The 19,371-nt window shown below is 41.5% G+C and overlaps 1 protein-coding gene across 15 annotated transcripts in view; it reads left to right on the plus strand.

Moving 5' to 3' along the window:
• Positions 1–19,371, plus strand: part of FBRSL1 (fibrosin like 1) — a 758,110-nt gene that overhangs the window by 729,461 nt on the left and 9,278 nt on the right. For 4 of the 15 annotated variants that reach the window (XM_075060062.1, XM_075060065.1, XM_075060064.1 and 1 more), the window contains 9 exons: positions 3,371–3,606; positions 5,907–5,957; positions 7,123–7,218; positions 10,631–10,702; positions 11,238–11,267; positions 11,853–11,924; positions 12,261–12,344; positions 13,330–13,459; positions 17,830–17,913. In XM_075060062.1, the coding sequence (XP_074916163.1) occupies positions 3,371–3,606; positions 5,907–5,957; positions 7,123–7,218; positions 10,631–10,702; positions 11,238–11,267; positions 11,853–11,924; positions 12,261–12,344; positions 13,330–13,459; positions 17,830–17,913 (855 nt within the window). Of the gene's footprint in view, positions 1–3,111; positions 3,273–3,370; positions 3,607–5,906; positions 5,958–7,122; positions 7,219–10,630; positions 10,703–11,237; positions 11,268–11,852; positions 11,925–12,260; positions 12,345–13,326; positions 13,460–17,829; positions 17,914–19,371 lie in introns of all 15 variants that reach the window. The other 11 variants (XM_075060074.1, XM_075060072.1, XM_075060075.1 and 8 more) reach the window with 8 other exon arrangements.

The following is a 19,371-nucleotide window of genomic DNA, read 5'->3' on the forward strand; positions in this document are numbered from 1 at the left end:
AATCTATTATTATTATTTAATATTCTTGTACTATGTAAATAAATAGTGCTTTAAAAAGAGATTGCACTGGCTCCTAGACTCTTAGGATAAGTTTTTTAAAAGTATCCTACAATGACTTAGGCTTCTAAGTTATATTTTCAAAAGTTATTTAAGCATTTAACAGCCAAATTCCCATTGACTTTCAATGAGGCTTAGTTCTTAAGTCCCATTTTAACAAGTGACTTAGGAACCTAAGTCACTTATGGGTACTTTTGAACATTTGACTCTTACAGGTGAACTAGAATGTCAAAAGGTTCATTTCCCCCTCTCTGTGATTCTGCTGCATCTTAAATGGGATGTTTTCTTGAAACCAGTGGAACATCAGGACACAAGTCTCTTCAGTAGCGTGTGTGTGTGTGTGTGTAATCAGCATACTTGATATTAGGACAGCAGCTGTTCTGTGTGTACCTAGCACAATGGAGTCCTGATCCAGAACTGGGGCTCTCAGGTGCTACTGCAATGGAAATAATGAATAATTATAGTATGCCTGTCAGACATACCTACCATAGCACAGATGAAGAGGATGCTTGCTCTCATTATTCTATTTACTGCAGATTATTGATAACATTTCAGTATCTTCCATAATTCTAAAAGACCCAAAGAAGAGCTCTGTGTAAGCTCAAAAGTTTGTCTCTCTTACCAAAAAGATGTTGGTCCAATAAAAGATATTATCTTCCTACCTGCTCCCTACAATTCTAGACAACATTTAAATAAGAAATAATTGGGAATCTCCTGGATCAATGGTAAATCTGATTTAAAATCTGAAATGAATCCTTTTCATTCCCCCTTCCAAAAACAAAAAGATGAAGGTTTAATTGAGTTATTCATTACAAATTGAAAATTGTTGAACCTGTTTCATCTAAAGCCATTTGTTCCATGGTAACCACTTCATAGGCTTTTCAGATGCAGAAGTTAAACATTTGGGATAATGCTAATATCACATACACATCATGGAAAAGGAAACATGTTTCAAATGCATAAAGAAACTTCACAGGAAATAAAGAGAGAAATCTTCTAAAACTGATTCCACTCCCTATTACCTCCCACCCATATCCAGACCACCTCAACTATTTCAGGGCAAACTACTGAAATTTTCATAGTGGGTGAAATTCATTCCTTTGCGGAGGGCCATGTTAATCCGGCACTGAAGATTTCAGGGGACATAAGCATGCCATAGACCTTGTGAGTTTCATCCACAGTGCCTCAATAACAAAAAATCTAGCTCATGATCTGTGTGTGGCCCAAAGTAATTACAACTAAGAAACATCAGACACCTAGCTAAGGTGTCACTTACAAGTGCTTTATCAAGAAACTAGTTTTTCAGTGCAGTTTAAAAGCTCTAAACATTTATTCCATTCTAGGAGGGGGCCTTTTTGTAACTAATGTTGTTTTTCTTATTATGGGCCTGATCCTGCAAAATGCAGAGTGCCCTAGGCTCCTTGTGTTGGAATGAATGGGAGTGGACGGTACTCTGTGCCTCACGGGATCAGTCACTATGTCAGGGTCTCTTTGCAAAAGTGGTGCTAGCTAAGAAAGGGAGAGACAACTATTACACTGAACAGAAAAATATGGATACTGGGCTAAGGGCCTGATTTTCGGAAGAGCTCAGCACATAGAGTGCTTAGCGCTGTTGAAAATCTGTCCCCATCTGGGGACCAAGGGTCAGTTACCCTCCCATGTTGATACTGAAGGGAGACCCTGTATCATATGATAGAATATTTTTCTTTTTATAGCAGCTGCAACCTTTTTCAGATCTTGACCCAGTGAAATTAAATGTGTCTCCTCCTTCTCCCCCTCTGCTCCCCCCCCCCCCAGTTTTCGCATGGGAAAATAAATTGGAGGCAGAGGAGAGAGAAATTTCAATTACTATCTGAAAAGATGGAATGTTTAGAAATATAGTATTAAAGGTGTTGAACATCTCCCAGAATTGGTACATTATTTGGAACAGGTATCTGAGGCTTCAGAGTCCTCAGCCCAAGTGTTCTCGGGTGCACAGTGCATGCTCCCCCCACTGGTTATATCAAAAGGAGGAGAGCATGGCCAAGCCAGTGGGCGCTACTTTGGAACATCAGCCTGAACTCACAGGCCCACATGCTTAAATACAAATCAATCAATGAAGTGTGTAAATTTTGTGGTATTTTCAGCCCATCTTGGTTGGTTAATGGTTACCAACCTGGTCACCTGGTATGCCCCAGCTTGATTCCTGAGCTTTGTTTTTCACTTCCCAGGCCAGGAGTAAAGTGAAGGCAGCAAACTCAGCACAGCCCAGAGTTTGAGGCTCACTGTACTGTGGATCAAATCCTGCCAGCTGAAGTGAGGCCTGTGGAGTTGCCTCCTGGCAAAAAGAGACATTTAAAAATGCTATCCTGTGATTAAGCACTAACCTGGCTGCTTCACACACACAGAGAGAACCCAGTGAAGCCAGTCATGTTAGACCATTTGTGTATCTCTGTGGATTAACCATTGTTTTTCTTGGAGGGATGGTGAAGTTTATACGCTGTCATTTCTCCATCCCATCACCTTTGCTATGGTTTTTAAAGTATCTTTTTCAAAGGGACACCGACAGGTCAAATGTGGCCAAAAAAGAGAATTTAACAAACTTAAGACCAATGCAAATGCTCCCCAACCTTTTTTTTTTTAATTTCAGTGGAAACAGGTTTCTCTTGCTTATTTTAAAACCAACCAATACTCCTCTGCACTGCTCCCAACGCAAATATTGCAGCCTTTTTCTAGTGCAGGAAAAAGCTGGATGTGAGACTGACTAGTTTATTTTCACTGTCACAGCTGAGGCTAATGCACCAAAACAGAAAAAGGGGAGATGTTTATAATTCTTCAGTGTTGATAATGTAAAGTGGAGTTGTAGCCTAGGGAAGGGGAGTCTGTTGTGGGTTGGGAGGAAAGGGAGTCATTCTAGTTTTGTTTTTTAATTTGATAATGTCCCTTTTAAAGTGTCCTAACATCAGTATTCATGGCTGGGTTGGGGGAGCGGGGAGGGGCAACCTTGTTTATGCTTTATGAAGCCCCACTGTGTTTTCTGCTGTGATGACTCATGGTGTTCTCTCTTGTCTTTAGATACCAGCCTGTTGATATCATTCAACCAACCAATCATGTATTGCCAGCCTCATTCGGGGATTCTGATTGGTACTTTGTCACAGGCATCTCTCTTACCTCCACCAATGAGTCCTCACGTAGAAAACCACCACAGCATGACCTGCAGAAACAGGGAATGCCAGGTGAATATCTGACTCTCTTCTACATCTTTGTGAAACTCACAGGCCAATGGGCCTTTGTGTCTTTTTTTTTTTTCTCTCTCTCTCTCTCTCCCCTCTAGATCATGAGCTGCTCAGGCAAGAGCTGAACAACCGGTTTCTGGTTCAGAGTTCGGACCGGGCCGGTGCCTCTCTTGGCCCGGTGCCGTTGCTGAGGGCGGAGTTTCACCAGCACCAACACACCCACCAGCACCAACACACCCACCAGCACACATTCACTCCTTTTCCATCCAGCTTACCCCAGACGCCGCTCATGCCACCCTCTGCACCTCCCATGGTGCGTACCCCAGCCCAAAATGTGAGGATAAGTAAAGAATCTTGGGGCAAAAGCGTAACCCACTGTACCAAAATCAGTCCTCTTTATTTCAGACCAGCTTCTCTCTCTCCCATCCCCCAAGAAGCCCTGCTCCTGACTTAATTAAGCCCCTCCATTCTTGAAGGATGTTCTCCTTCCCATTCAGAACCAAGAACATTTATCATCCCATTTCCCTTGTGCTCCTACCAATAAACAGATACACTGTGTGGTTCTCAGGCCTCTTTATCTCTCCTTCATGGTAAACTGTCAGCTCTGTACTTCTGTTTAGATTAACAACCCATCCTTGGAGCTGCATCAGCTGGCTCAGCTCCTTGACACACAGGCACATACATGCACAGAGATGCCAGAAAAATAGAGGTTTCTAATATAAAATGTCAAGAAAGGTTTTGTGGAACAATATATTTGGCTCTCTATACTGCAGCATATAATGTAGGTCTGCTTGCTGTTCTTACTGTAACACAGTACTTGCACTGTTTGAGTTCAGTGTTGTCCTGTCTGTTTTATTTTCTACTTCCCTACACTGTGTCTGGAAGACAATTTGGGTATTTATTATTTGATTTGGTCAGCAAACACTAATTTAATGTGGCAGGCTCTTATGGGACAAAACCTTGTGCCCATCGAATAAACTTTGTCATTTTGTCACTGACAGTGCTTGTAACAGTGCTTTCTGCTGCTGCTAACAAAATCTAAGAGTATCTGGCATAAACTAGCTTTGTCAGTTCTTTTAAGCACGCTCTCCGTATGTCCCTGGCAATTACTATTTTGTTAGGTTGAAAAAGCAAGATTCAGCTTTTTCTTCCTCAGTTCCATGCCACGTCTAAAACTTACAGAGTCCTCTTCTACTAGGACCAGCAAAATTGAGCAATAACCATTAAAGGCAACATTTGGAGAAAACTACCAAGGATTCATGGGAAATAATATTTCTCGCTTTTCTTTCCTGGTGTGAGTTACATGACACCATTGTTCGCTGATAATCCGCTTAGCGACAGAACAATGGAAGTAATATCTCCTGCCCCAAATTGAGCCCCAGGTGCTTGCACAGCATAGCCGTGTGCAAATACCTTCTTCTTTTTTCTTCTGCTGTGTAAAACAACCCTCTAAACATTCCTTGAAACCTGGTGTGTTATTTGAGAACCCTGATATCTGATCCTGCTGACAACTCCCTCCCCACCCACCCACGCCCTGTTGATGTCAGACTTTCTAGTGAAAACAGTTTGCAAGGCTCTTTTGTTGTATTTTACTCACATCTTCTTATATTTCACTAAATAAGGTTTATTAACCCTAATGCCAGAGAGAAGTGTTGAAATCTCCAGCTGCATGTGTTTAGTAATTTATGGTATTTACACTGGTGGGTACATGGCTCCAGTAATAACTGTAATTAATGAAATTACAAATCTGCTCTCCTGCACGTAGGATAGCATGTAACAGCAGCTGACTTGCCGAATGTACAGCATTCCGGGGGGGGGGGGGTCCTTGCTCACTGTCCCTCGCCCTCCCTGGTCCCCACCAGAATACTTATTGTTCAAAGATGAAACATATGCATTATTTTCTTCAAAAGATGTTCAGGACCAATGCTGGTGAAAATAAATATGGGACCCAGATCACATGCATGGAGGTGTTAAAGCCCTGTGCGGGGAGGCTGGGCGTGTTCAGAGTCAGGCTTTCTCCCATGAGCACTGAACCTCTCCTTTTTTGGGAGTAGGGGGGATTAATACAATGATTTCTATGCCTGGGGTCCTTTCCAAAAAGCTATCTTAGCCATATTGGCATTGCCCATACAACAAGGAGGGGGAAATTGCTGGCGGCACTAGATATTTTGTTTTTGTCTTAGCTTGACAATTAGAGCTGGGCCAGAGTTGCAGAAGTAAGATCTGGATTAGTATCTAAACTTCCCCAGCATTCTAACTTAGCGCTGCAATTCAGCTCTTAGCTAAAGATGCCAGATTTGGATCTGGGAACAACTTCCCTACAACTTTTTTTTGATGGAGCGAGTGTTCCGATTCAGAGGTCTTTCTCGATAGTAAGGAGGGGACCAATTTGTGCAGAGTTTGTTACTCAAAGAGGTACTTTGGGGGCTGGTGCACAACCAGGTGCTATAACTTTACCGCTACTAATCAACAGCTTTGGGAGAATTGGTCACTCCCTCCTGAATGAGTGTGGAATCTCCCATGTTCTGTTAAATGCTGTACAAAGGGGTCATGATTCACTTATGTATGAGAAATCTGGGTTCATTATGTGTTGTGGAATGCAAACTCAACTTTTGTTTTCTCTTTTACTTCCAGTTTGACAAGTACGCTCCCAAATTGGACAACCCTTACTTTCGACATTCCAACGTGAGTGATGATGTTTTGAGACAGTTCCACTCTTTATGCTTCCGCTTGCTAGTGCATTGCTTAAACGTCTTTAATTGATACAGATGGCAGTTTCGATTCATCCATCCATAAAGTTTTCCTATTCTTGTTTGAATTTTTTGTAAATGTAAATCTTGTACTTTTCAACTTTGTCTTCAGCATTTTCTTTACTTTCATTTTAAATTGCTGTGCCTGGGGATGTTGGGAGTGCACAGAGATTTCTCATAGTGTGGATTACTGCAGCCCCAGTGCAATCAGAGCTTCACACAATTCAGTGCTACGGAGAGCACGGTCCTTTCACAAGACAAAGGGTACATCTACATGAAAATGAAAGACCCGTGGCACAGCAGTGGCTGGCCCAGGTCAGCTGACTCGTGCTCATAGGGCTCAGGCTGTAGGGCTAAAAATTGCTGTGTAGATGTTCAGGCTCAGGCTGGAGCCTGGGATCTAGGATCCTGCAAGGAGGGTGAGTATCAAAGCTCAGCCTCCAGCCCGAACCCAAATGTCTACACTGCAAATTTTTAGTCCAGCAGCCCGAGCCCCGTGAACCTGAATCAATTGACCCAGACTCTGAGACTCGGTACTGTGAGTTTTTTATTGCACTGTAGATATATCCAAAGTGAGACTAGTGGCTTCATCCTGCTCCCCATTTCTCCACAGCACCAAAACTGCTCCCCATTTCTCCACAGCACCAAAACTGCATACATTTTTGGTACTTGGTGTACAGTCTGCATTCAGGAGAGGCCCAAGCAGATCTTAATACAGTACTTTCACTAGGCTATGTACATGTTGTGCAGTTAGTCTGTAACAGCAGAGTATATATCCAGGGTTCATATTTGCTTTGTAGAATGAAGCAATTTCACACATTTCTAAATAGGATTGATTAGTTATAGATTTACTGCTCCTATTCAAAAATAGTCAAGCAAAACAATATTTTTCGATTTCTAGAGAATGGGGTGGAGGTGATCCTTTGTCTGTTTCAAAAATACAGCAAATTGTATAGTCCAACATGTTCAAAATTAACAATAAAATGCATCAGATCTGCAAATTTTCACGTTTTATTTTGGCTTTTAAAAATTTTGTAACAGTGGTTGACAGGCTTAGCTCCTGCCTCGGCTGTTGTTCATTTTGTCTTCTGTTTTCGTAGTTCTTTCCAACCTATCCTCCGGCAATGCCTGGAATGCCTCCGATGCTTCCACACTCAGGACCTTTTGGGTCACTTCAGGGAGCATTTCAACCCAAGGTACAAATGTGTTATTGTTGTATTAGCACAGGCTTTGTTCTTCAATGGGTAATCAGAATTGTACTTACGATGATTATACGAATGACCTTTTTGACTAGCTCAGATGCTTTTGGGGCCCAGGGGTGGTTGTTTAGAGAGGAGTGCAGTTGTTCACATGGAAGTCTAAGGCCTGGTCTACAGTACAAAGTTAGATCGATGCAACGTAGCTTACATCAGCCTAACTATGTAAGTGTCTACACTAAAATTTCGCTCCTGTCGACATAACTGTCCTGACTTAATAATGCAACGGCAACTTAATAATGCAACCTGTGTGAGAGGCATAGAGTCAATGTCAATGTAGTGAGATCGACACTAACACTGCATTGCTTACATCGACTGTTACTGGCTTTCAGAAGCCATCCCCCAGTCCCCAATGCTGACAGAACAATCTGTATGAGCGCTGTTGAAGACACACACCGCTGACACAAGGAGCATAGTGTGGACACGCAAAAGCGATTTAATTACTGCGGCAGCTGTATGCCAACATAACTTAGGTTGACGTAATTTTGTAGTGTAGACATGCCCTAAGTCAAAGCCAGCTAAGCAGAAGCTCAGAGTCAAATAAATTATTTAGTTCTAATACAGACTGATGAATCCCAAAGCAATTTGCAAATTAAACAGACTGATAGACAGGGGTCACTCCCTCAGCTAGATAGCAGCCAGCTGTGGCGATGGAACTGACTATCAAAGCACAGGAACCATAGAGAGGAATGCTTTGTAGTGGTTAGAGCAGGAGTGAGGCGTTCAATTCCCAGTGCTGCCACTGATTTGCTTTCTGACCTCCAGCAAGTCACTTACCCCTCTGCGCCTCAGCTTCTTCATCTATAAAATGAGGATAATTACATACCTACCATGCAGTGGTTTTGTGAGGTTTATTTCATGTCTGTAAAGTGCTTTCAGATGCTTGGATGAAAGACAGAGTACAGCTGCAAAGTATTATTATAACTAGTGCAGATTGCAAACTTGCAACTTTTGCCATTTTAACTTTTAAAAAAAACTACATGGCACATACTTTTTTCAAACTTGACCTTCTTTTTTTAAATTTAGAAAGTGTACTGAAAACATTTACATCCATTCCAACAGAAAAAATCCATAGTACACAGAGATTATTGATCACATCCTTGTAAAAGTGACACGGTCTTGTTGTGATAAAGCGTGTTTATAACTTCCTAAGTGACGTGGCTTTATAGATCTCCTGTCATTTCTAAACACATCTCTGCAGAGAGATAAGAAATGATCTGCGGAATCACTGTTTATTAAAGGGCTTCAGTAACCAGCGCTGTGTCAGTTATGCACTGTTTGCATTTTGGAAGATCAGTTTTGCAACAGACCAGCAAGAAACTTGGGGCCAGGGTGTGCATTTACTCGCACTGGTGAGCAGTTATTCGCATGAGCAGTCACTCACATGAAGTCGATGGAAGTGAATAACTACTTACCACTGTGATTAAGGACTTCACAAGATAGTTTAATGGAAGCTAAAGGAACTTTTCAGTGGTTTATCAAGCCTCTGTGAGCCTTTTTTTTGTAAATAGTGTAGAATCCATAACAAATGACCTATCTCAACTAGAAGATTACACAAATTAAGTACAGGAATGGAAGAATAAGTTCTCCAGTTGAATCCAGGTGGAAGGGTGGGCAGGGGGTGGAATTTAGGAAGGAATTATGTAATTATCTAGCTTGGAATTTGGCCAGAACACCATGGTTAAAGTTCCTATTCTTGCGAAGAACTCCAAAGGATCGCTGATGACCACAAGTGGTCAGGACCTCAGTTTTACATCTCATCGGAAAAAGATGCACAAACCCTGTGGAACTATCACTGTTGTAGAACACCTCTGACATCAGAAGATAGTACAGTTTTCCTACAAGGCTTCCTGTAATGAGACAACCTCTGATACACTGATAGTGTGTTCTTCTGGTTTCCATCTTCATTACCAAACTGTATAATACCATCTTCTTGTAAAAATACCATGAGACCTACAGGAGAAACTGTTCTGCAATAAGAAGGAAGGAGTGAGCACAGGTCTTTCACATTTCTAAGCAGTTCCAAGTACTATGTAACTAGATTTTAATTTATTTTAGAGATAAATACATAGAACACTCACTGGTTCAAGGTTAAACCGCACAAGATCATAGTCTGCTGCAGTGGTTAATCAGGAGCATGGTGTGGGCACTGGGCAGTGCTATATTTACAGGGAAGCTAACATCTGGAGGGACACGAACGAGATGAAAAATTGATCCGCAACTTGTCACATTCTCTTCCAGTTCCCTAGAGGAGACGGAGCTGAGCCTCTGGGTGAAGCCACACAAGATACTATCACCTCCTCCCCCCTCCTTCCTCCCAAGCCATTTGATTAAATTCTAGATAATTAGGACAGACCAGTGGCTTGATTCTGGCACAATGAATTCAGCATTCTCTGTCCTACAAAGCAAAGGGTTTGCTTTTGTCCATGTTTCTCCCCCCATCCCTCCCATGTCACTTGCCTTAGGCCTGGTGTATGAAGCCACTCACATAAATCCAGGCTGACTATCAACTTCTGAGTGAGTTTCCCAAAAGCCATTCTCACAAGCTAAGGACTTGAAAAGGTCAAAACTATTCAATTTCCTTTGCTGGGAGAAGCATTCACATCTGTCCTCAGGGGAAAGGAGGACAGAATGACACTCCATCATTAATGCGTTGTGATCTCAAGACTCTTGACTGTATCATAGCTGTGACTTTTGTTTTCTCCCTAAACCTCAGCTGACAGAGACCCTAGGAGCCCTTTGAACGCAGGTCTGTCAGGAGAGTGCTTCATCACTTAGACAATTCAGAATTGTTTTAAATAAATATTATAGTTTTAACAACTTGACCTGAGAAAATTAAACTAAACAAACAAACCAAAAAAAACCCCTGTTTACTGATTGCTCCTAAAATCTGGCTGTTTGGAATCTACAGTCACATGACCAAAATTCTGAGTAAAACAGCCAGCCAGGGAATTAGCTTTTGGGGGGCAACAGGTGAAGTTGTTTGGGGAGTCAAAGACTGATTGTTTACGTATAATTCCAGGTCTTGGGCCTCTCTTGCAGCCAGCCAAGGGCAGGTTCTGTGAGCTAGTCTAGAACCGAGAAAATCCAAATGGCAGCATGGAGGAGTAGTAACTGGGATTCTGCACTCCCAAGTGTTTAATCCTCCTTGGGGAAACAATAAAATAAACACTAATAGATGACATGGTTGGTTGAGAGCCAATGAGAGAGAACATTTAGCACTAATATAGCAATATGCATGTCAAAGCACAGTACAAACATTGACTAATTAATGCCATTTACTATAGCTAGAAATATTAAGTGTGCTGCTGGTACAGTACAGTGTCACTCATGCTATTTTCTTTTCTTTTAGACTTCAAATCCAATTGATGTAGCAGGTAGACCTGGCACAGTCCACCACACTCTTCTGCAGAAGACTCCGGGGGTAAAGCAACAATTTGCAACCTTTCTTGTACTCTTCTTTTAATTCCAGTGAACAGTTTGTTTGTTTATAATAAAGAGAGAACAATCTTTGCAGATTGAATGTGCTGTTATGGCAATAACCTCCAACAGTTCATGAATGCCAGGGGATTTACGGACTCCTTTAAACAAATCCACCGGAAGTGGAGTGGGAAACCCTTTAAGTTCTTTCCTCTTTGCCTTTTTTAGAGAGAAGCAGTTTTTAATGCACTCCATTGTGGGAGGATTACTTGGTTCTGAAAAACCTTGGCACTGTTTGGTTGCTGATATGCAACTGCTTTATCTGTCATAAAATCCTGTTGTGTTTGGTGCAAGAAATGAAAGACACAAGTTTTAATAAAACTCCTCTCTTAAGCCTTTTGGGGTTTGCTATGCCACAAGGGACTTGTCTAGAACAATGCCTTCCTTTATGTTTGTTCAGAAGAAGGAAGTTCCCTACCCTTCCATATATTGGTCAGCTTCAGAAAAATCTCTAATTTTTATTTCTGCTTTCTTCATAGGTGTCTGACCCCTATAGACCTCCAGTAAGAGTAAGTAAGGGTTAGGGGGAGGTTGTACATTTTTGTTAAGTACAGTTCACATGCTTTTGAAACTTAACATGTACAGCATAAGTCTTATGTTCATCCCTTACTTGAAGAAACATGTAATAGTTAGCTCTCAGCTGCATCTGAGGAATATCATTCAGGTTAAAACCCAGTCTTGTTTTGTACGAAACTATGATAAAGTGAAACTTATAGTTAATAGACGTAATAATATTCGTCATGCCATTTATTGTGGCTTTTTAGGGTGGCGATACGTAAGTCAGAAAGAACAAAGCATAGCTCTCGGAGCGCAGGATGTCAACTCTGAATGCTGATGTCCACCACTCCCAATAGGAGCTGGTAGTGAAACTAGAAAAATATTACACTTTGCTTCTCAGTCCCCGCTTTATTTTAAAAAAAAAAAAAAGACATTTAATCAATTTCAGGTCACCAGAAAATGTTGATCACCTCCCTCTGCCAACTTAGTCTCTCTCATTGTTAACTGTTTTAAAGAAAGGGAAATAAGTGGTTGTATCAGAGATTCGTAGACCATAAGCGCTAAAGTAAGCTATATTCTTATCCTTTCAATTGCAGAAACCTGGGAAGTGGTGTGCAGTTCATGTACAGATTGCCTGGCAGATCTACCATCACCAGCAGAAGATAAAGGTAATAGAGCCAGTTTATTCAATGACGCCATGTCGTCTGGCTTATTATAGGCTAAATTCTAGTGACCAATGAGCAGGATGCAGAATACTAGCGATGATGCTTCAGCTTATGATGTATAAATTAACTAAGGCTTTCAAACTTTTAACATCTGTGGCAGAAACTGTTAAGTTTGTCTGAGGGCACGGAAATTGGGTTGAATGGTAGCAAAAACACACAGCAGATATTAAGTATGAAGCCAGAGGAAGTTCGGAAGAGTGGGAGGGGGAGGGTAATTTTGCCCAAGATCCAGCTTTTTACGAAGCATACATGTGTAATATCATTTCCCTTCTGCACTAGTACCTCCTGTGGAATATGGAGTATTATCCTATTCAGAATGAAATGACCGATACGGTGAAGGACATTTTACAAAACATAGAGCAGGCGAGTAGAATGATAGTTACTGTGTTAGAGGTGGATGGGTTTTCTTCTTTGATTCTGTGGGGAGATGGGAGGGAATTTAAAAACTGACGAGGTAACAAGCTTAGGTACATTGGGTGCCATTACAAACTCAACATTCCTCATGCCAGGTGCCTACACTTAGAATAGCAGATACCACAGTAAAACAATCTCTGTAGTGATTTTTTTTTTCATGGCTCCCACAGTTAGTTTTTATCCAGTTAATAATGAATATATACTGCTTTCACTTGGAGCTTTTTAATTAATACCATTAAAATGGCAAATGTAAATTTTAGTAGGTGGAAGTATCATTTCAGCTGTACATTTAGAAAAAGACTTATTTTATCAGCATAGGTGAAGTTTGTCAATGTATCAGTCTGGCTCTTTGCTAGTAGCCTGGCACACTCTAGGAGAAGGTTAAAAATCTCATCCGGCGTCTCAGAAGCAGTTTTCTTCATTCCTCCACATCTCTTCTCTCTCCCTACCCCTTTCATTTGGTGCTTACTAGCTGTAGAAAAGGAATAGTCTGAGAAAGTCTCTCTCTCTCTCTCTCCCTCTCTCTGGACTGGAGCAACAAAGCACAGAACTCTGTCGTCAACTCTTAAGGCTTCTGGTTCTTTCTGTAGCTTTCGGCCTGTGGAATGTTTTTTGTCAGGTCAAGACTGCAGACTGATCCTAGGGTGCAGTGCACTTAGTGTATCATGTAGCATGCTCTGCTGTGTATGCTTTGGGGCTAAGAGCTCACTTCAGACCTTATTCATGTGAATGAGGCAGGCAGCTGAGAAGCTGTGGAGTGAAATGGCCTTATAGATGTTGTCAGACTATGACTACGGTAAATGACCAGAGACACTGCCGTCACACTCACTGACTCTCCCTGGCAGTACTAAGCAGCAGTGAGCCTGAACTCTCTCTTCTCCCCATAAAGAAGGGAAATATATAATGAGATTGTTCTTGTATCGTTTGACAGCAGATGCAGCTGGATCCCCACAAGCTAGACATAGGCGGTAAACTTGACCTGTTCAGCAGACCTCCTGCCCCTGGAATTTTTCCAGGATTCCATTACCCACAAGACCTTGCCAGGCCTCTGTTTTCCACGACAGGTAAGGAGAGAATTATCATTTTTGCAGAAATGTCACGCACTCAATGGATTTCATGTTTTCCCCTTTCACTATTATGTATCAAAAATTAAAGCAGTACAATGTTAGTCTGCATAATGGTTTGAAAATATTAGAGAATATTGGTAAACTATACTTTTAGAACAGATCCGTCTGTTCTGCTGGGTCTTCCTATTTTAATCCAGATGGAAATACATGTTACCCCACAAGACAAGAGATGATAGGAACTGCTTCTTGAATTTGGGTCTATCTAACTGGCTTTTAGTTTAGTTTTCCACACGCTGGATTAACATGCTATATGGAGCTGGTCAAAAAATGATTTTGCAAAAAAATTCAGTTGTTTCCATTACAGAGGGTTTGAAATGGATCCATTTTTTGTTGTTTTTTTTAATTGTCCGTGCTGTATTATACTCCCCCACATTTTTGTTTTTTGTCTATCGAAAACATGGTTTTCTGAGAACAAAAAGTTTCAGTAACATTTGATTAAAAAAATCACAGAAAACAAAAAAAATTCAGTGTTGACAATTTTTCATTAAAATATATTTTTCCCCTAAACCAAAACACCATATAATCCACAATCATATAATCCACATTGAATTCTTCCCACTAGCTCTGATTGAAACAGTCTGCAACTCTGATGTTCTACTGTGTATGATTATTGTTTTATACTCAGGAATATTTCCGGCTGCAGAATACTCTCTCTCTTCTCCCTCTATGGTCCTTCTTTCCCCCAACCCACTTCTGACTATTTCCATATGTTATATATCTAAGTCTGTCTTCAGAGCTAGGCATGCCGTTTCTAGCTGCAGTCAGTGAAAGCTGTGCACTTGGATAGGATGACAATATAATTTTAGTTTATATAATTAACTAGTGGGTAATTTACATGGTGTTTTTCTTTCCTCACCTTACTCCATTTTTAGGATTACTCTTGGGGGAATTCTGTGCCACTGCACAATGCAAAATTTGTGCAGAATTAATGTTCTGTGCAGAATTTAATTTTTCCCTGCAGAATTGGTGCTGCAGAGCTGCTGGCCGCCACTAGGGACTGCTGGACCCAGCAGAGCCTGGCTCTCTAGCTCACAAATACTGGACACACTGCCTGGGGTAGTGGAGGAGGGAGTGGGAGCTGGAGGGTTCTGGGTAGCTGGCCTTCCCAGCACATACTGAAGGAAGGAGGCAGCATGCAGGAAACTGCATACAAGCCCAGGACCCAGCATCAGGCTGTTTCTCAATCTGGATCTCTGGGGAGTGTGAGTTTCTGGGCTTGGGGCTGTCTGGGGGCTGTGGGTTAGTTTTTCCCCAAGATATGTCCAGCTGGCACAGGTGACACACTCAGACCGAGGCACCCAGCAAAAGCATAACAGAGAAACAGGAACTTGGTTGTGGTAGAGGTGTCTTTATCTCTACTCCTGGTGGAGTTTTTTTTATTTTCTGTATTGTTGCAGACATACTTGCTGACAGGTATTTGAAATAAATTACCAAAATAATTGAAACTGGTGTGATTATATTGCTTTATTTTGACAAATCAAATATGTAAAAATTTGCAGAATTTGCAGAAAAAATTAATTTTTTGGCACAGAATTCCCCCCAAGAGCAAAGGATTGCAGTATCACTTGTGTATATTTGTGACCAATTTTATCAAATTCATTCCCAGTGTAACCCCATTAAAATTCATGTGATTAAAAGAAGCATGACTTTTTGCCCAAATCCTAAAAAGAAAACTAATCCAGCATCAAGTTAAGATTCAAACACTGGCTTTTGGTAGCCTTCAGCCTGCATAACTGGGACCTGTTTATCTGTCTGCAATGATTTGTGGATGTGAATTACAAAGGGGGAGTGACTGGTGACCTCACCAAACGTAAGCAATGTGCCCATCATAAAATTTTTATGCTTTCTGATGCACGCTGCATAGGTATGTGTCTGGTACAGGTGCCCAGATACTATGGTGATGTCTTTATGTGTGAATGTGTATACATTGTGATTACTTTAACTATGGGAGCTGCTCTTCCTCCCATTATCTTCAGATCAAACCCTTGTTGATTTTAAAGATGCCCACATGATCTCTGGTTTTGCGACAAGGTCTGTATCATAGTACAGTTTGTGGTCATAAACAGAAATGGTCTGTTGCAGCAAAAGTCCTGTCCAGTTAGTATCTTTGACATTTCTTTAAAGGAAGCAAACGTGCCTGAGAAATATCTAGATCTCTAATGATTTAATAACAACAAGCTTATCTGTTAACGAAAGCAAGAAGAGAAGTAGCATAGAATAGATTTGTTTAAAGAAGGCAAATTAATAGAATCCTTTACTTCAACCAGAGATAAATAATTTAGACCAACTAGTCTGTGAGTATATTAATCACAACAGCCATCAAACCGTAAATCTAGGTAAAGTGTGCTATCAGAGAACAGCAGAGTGAACAAACATTGCAGCAGTAATATAAGAATAAATAAATCTTTTACTCTACAGTATCTGAGGCATTCTTTTCACCTGATTGAACAAGTGCGTAGCTGGTGTGAATCATTGGTTCTGCTGCATTGCCTTGTTACTGTGGGAGACATAAGTTATCTTAGGGCCACCTGTCTTCAGGACGAATGTTCAGCTGCCTGGCAGACGTTATATTTAATAACTACCTGACAGCCCACAGTGCTGCTCCTGGCTTTCTCTAGAGGATTTTTTATTATCAGCCCATGTAGTTGAGTTTGTAAGCCATCTCCTTTGAAGAAATCTCCCATCCGTTATACATCTTCTGAAATCTTAAAGGATTAGATAGATGACAGTCTCCATCCATCTTGAAGCAGTGGAGCAGTTGGAATGTTTATAGATAACCTCAGGTTTCGTTGCTGTGGTCTCTCTTAAGTTTCCTTAATTCATTTTCTCGCTGCTTAGGTTTGCAAGTGCCCAAGTTGGTGTGGGACTCGCATGTCTGTCTCTGGGGCTTTAAAGTCTGCTCAAGGTCACAGGACATCACTCTGTTTAACAGTGACCTTCTGTGCACCAGTTCCTGCCACAGATAATATATAGGTACATCCATGTCCTGGTTTGGACTAAGTTGTATTCACTTTAGGGAGGTGGAGATTGGCCATGTTTGAGTAGCAGTTTCTGCTCTGAAGTCTTAATTACTCCCCACTGTAACTCTTAGTAGTGTCATATCCCTGTGGGGCCATGTGGGTACCAAGTGCTGCAGACAGACCCTACTTCTTATTCCAGTCTTAATGGAGGTGGGAAAGTTAACTTTTGACTGACTGCATTTACAGTGCAACTTGAGAAAATTAAGCAATAAAGTGCTGCACCTGAAGGCGGTACTAAGTTCTTGGTCAATTTTGGGCACAGCTAAGCCTGGTCTCAAGAAAGTGCCGGTTCTGTCCGTGCCTAATGGAGTCCCATTAGTTCATAATAAAATGTGGAGATGGGGGCAGCTTGATTTTAGGAGTAGATATGTTTTTGTTTCCTTTGAGCAAGGCAGGAGGGTATATTTACATTAAACGATTGTCTTAAAAATCTCCCAGCATTTCAGCTGCAATAGTGGGAATATTAGCACAGGCAGGGCCTCCAACTGGTCACCAGCATTTTAAACAGCATGTCATCTAACCCTGCATGGAGCTGGCCTACCCAACCTAGTGTTTAAAATGCTGGCAGCTCCTGGGCCTTTATATAAGCTAGGTCTCCCACCACTGAGACCACCAGTTGAGCTGAATTAACCGTTAGCCATGATGGGAAATTTTAGGAAAGATTTTCTACCATAGACAAGGTCCCAGAAACCTTGAATCCCAGCAACTCAGCAAAGTCTGGCATGATGCTCCACAGCTGGCAGTGGACAGCATCACCAAACTCGACAATAAATGGTCAGGGGAACCTCATGTGATTTAATGCCAGTCTCAAAATGTAACACACCATGCATTCAGGGAACCTCAAGGCAAATACCCTGGGATAGGGATGATTGGTGTTGTGCTGCTTCACATGCATCCTTGCCATCAGCTGTCCCACTTCAGAATGGTCTCTGTCTTGCTCTGTGACCTTGGGTGACCCAGCCCAGTGATGACCTTGGGTGATCCATGCAGTGAAATAAATGACCATGCTACATGAATCTTTTATAAAAAGGCATCAAGATCAGAGTTTTACAGAGAATTAGTAAATTTTGATGCAAGATCTTACATTCACCCTTTCTCTTGCCCTGATTTAGGGAACAGGGAAAGAAATTCTACCCGTTACTAGGTTTCAAATACCACCTCTGTGGTGTTTAAGTATGTCCTGTGCCTTTGTATCTACCTAATGGACTTGATGGACAGGAGCTTTGGCTTTTCATATTAAACACTTACCCATCGCTGGATTAAAAACATATCACTCCCTTGTCACAGGTGCTGCACATCCAGCCACCACCCCTTTTGGACCCTCACCTCATCACAGCAGCTTCCTGCCTACTAGCCATTTGGCAGGTAAGTGTAAGTAAACACTGCTTTCACATTTATTGTTCTATTTAATTCATTCCCTGACTCCATGGATCAGCAGTGTCTGAGATACTGTAGCACTGGGGGGGCTTAACCTCCCACAGGAAATAGAAGCTACGTAGGAATATTCCCCCAACACACCCTTTGTTTTTCCACCTCCAAATTACTTCCTAAGGTCAGCAGGCTTAGTAGATGCCTCCACTGCCAATGGATGGAGAGTCTCAGAAAGGTGGAACTCCACGAGTGATAAGCCACCGTGCATGCTCACTTACATCTTAGATGTAAAGGTTTATTCCAGTCTATAGTTAAATGTGCGTGTGGTGGGCTCAAAGAAACAATAAAAATTTGTGCTATTAGATGGATAAATAATTAGAAATTAGGAGGCTTATCAAAAGAAAAAGGATAATTTAGCACTTCCAATCATTGGCAAAATATATCTCAAATAAAGCATAATTTAAAATGTGTTTCTCCCACATCCCTTCCCACCTATTAAGTTCTTGGCTGGGTTTTTTATTAGAGCTGGATGAACAGTTATCCAATATATTTTGCTTGCTTTTCTGTTCCCTAATTGGCTATAAGCAGACCCTGATTTTCTAAAATTTCTTCATTCTAAATTGTACACAAAATTAGTTTTTCTTGTTCGACATAGTGCTCGTGAGCAGTTCATTATATACTCAAAGTTCAAGCTGTGTTGGTTAGTTTTGATAATAAGGGTTTTTCTACACATGGAGTTGTTCAGGAATAAGTGTGTCTTTCTGTTTTTTGTGTAATCCACTTCCAAAGTGGATTAAGATAATTTGAGGAAAAGAGGTATTTGTATTTCAGAATCAGAGTTACTCAGGAATGGCCATTGCACTTTAAATTCCCATCCTACCTTATTCTGTACTAACTTTCATGTGTTCTCAAGCCCTTACTCTCATCCAGTCAGTGAACAGAATATCCCCTATGATGACCTGTTTGAATTCAATTTCCAGGGCAAAAACCCCATGATAACCTGTTTTCTTTGAATTTTCTCCAACACTCAATTAAAATTCACTATTTCTGGAAACGAGTCACTCTAATATTCAGTAGGGTGCAAACACAGAGTCAAGTAGTGTAAAAATTCTAATTGATGTATTTGTGGAAAACTCTGTAGTGTTCACCCAGCTCTTGTATGTTATTTAAGATGTTTTACGTCTGGTCAGAATTTAATGGTAGCAGTGTAGTGAGGGACATAGGCGCTGACTCCATGGGTACTGTGGGGCTGCAGCAGCCACAGGGAAAAATTAGGAAGTGCTCCGCACCCACCGGCAGCCAAGCTCCCCCCACCTCCATCTCCTCCTTGCCTCCTCCTCCCCCAAGCGTGCCATGTCCCTGCTCCTCCACCTCCCAGTGCTTCCTGCCCACCGCCTTACAGGTGTTTGGCGGCGCTTAGGACTTTCTGGGAGGGTGGGGGAGGAGTGGGGATGCAGC

Source organism: Chelonoidis abingdonii, chromosome 22 (assembly GCF_003597395.2).
Source record: "Chelonoidis abingdonii isolate Lonesome George chromosome 22, CheloAbing_2.0, whole genome shotgun sequence".
NCBI lineage: Eukaryota > Metazoa > Chordata > Testudines > Testudinidae > Chelonoidis > Chelonoidis abingdonii.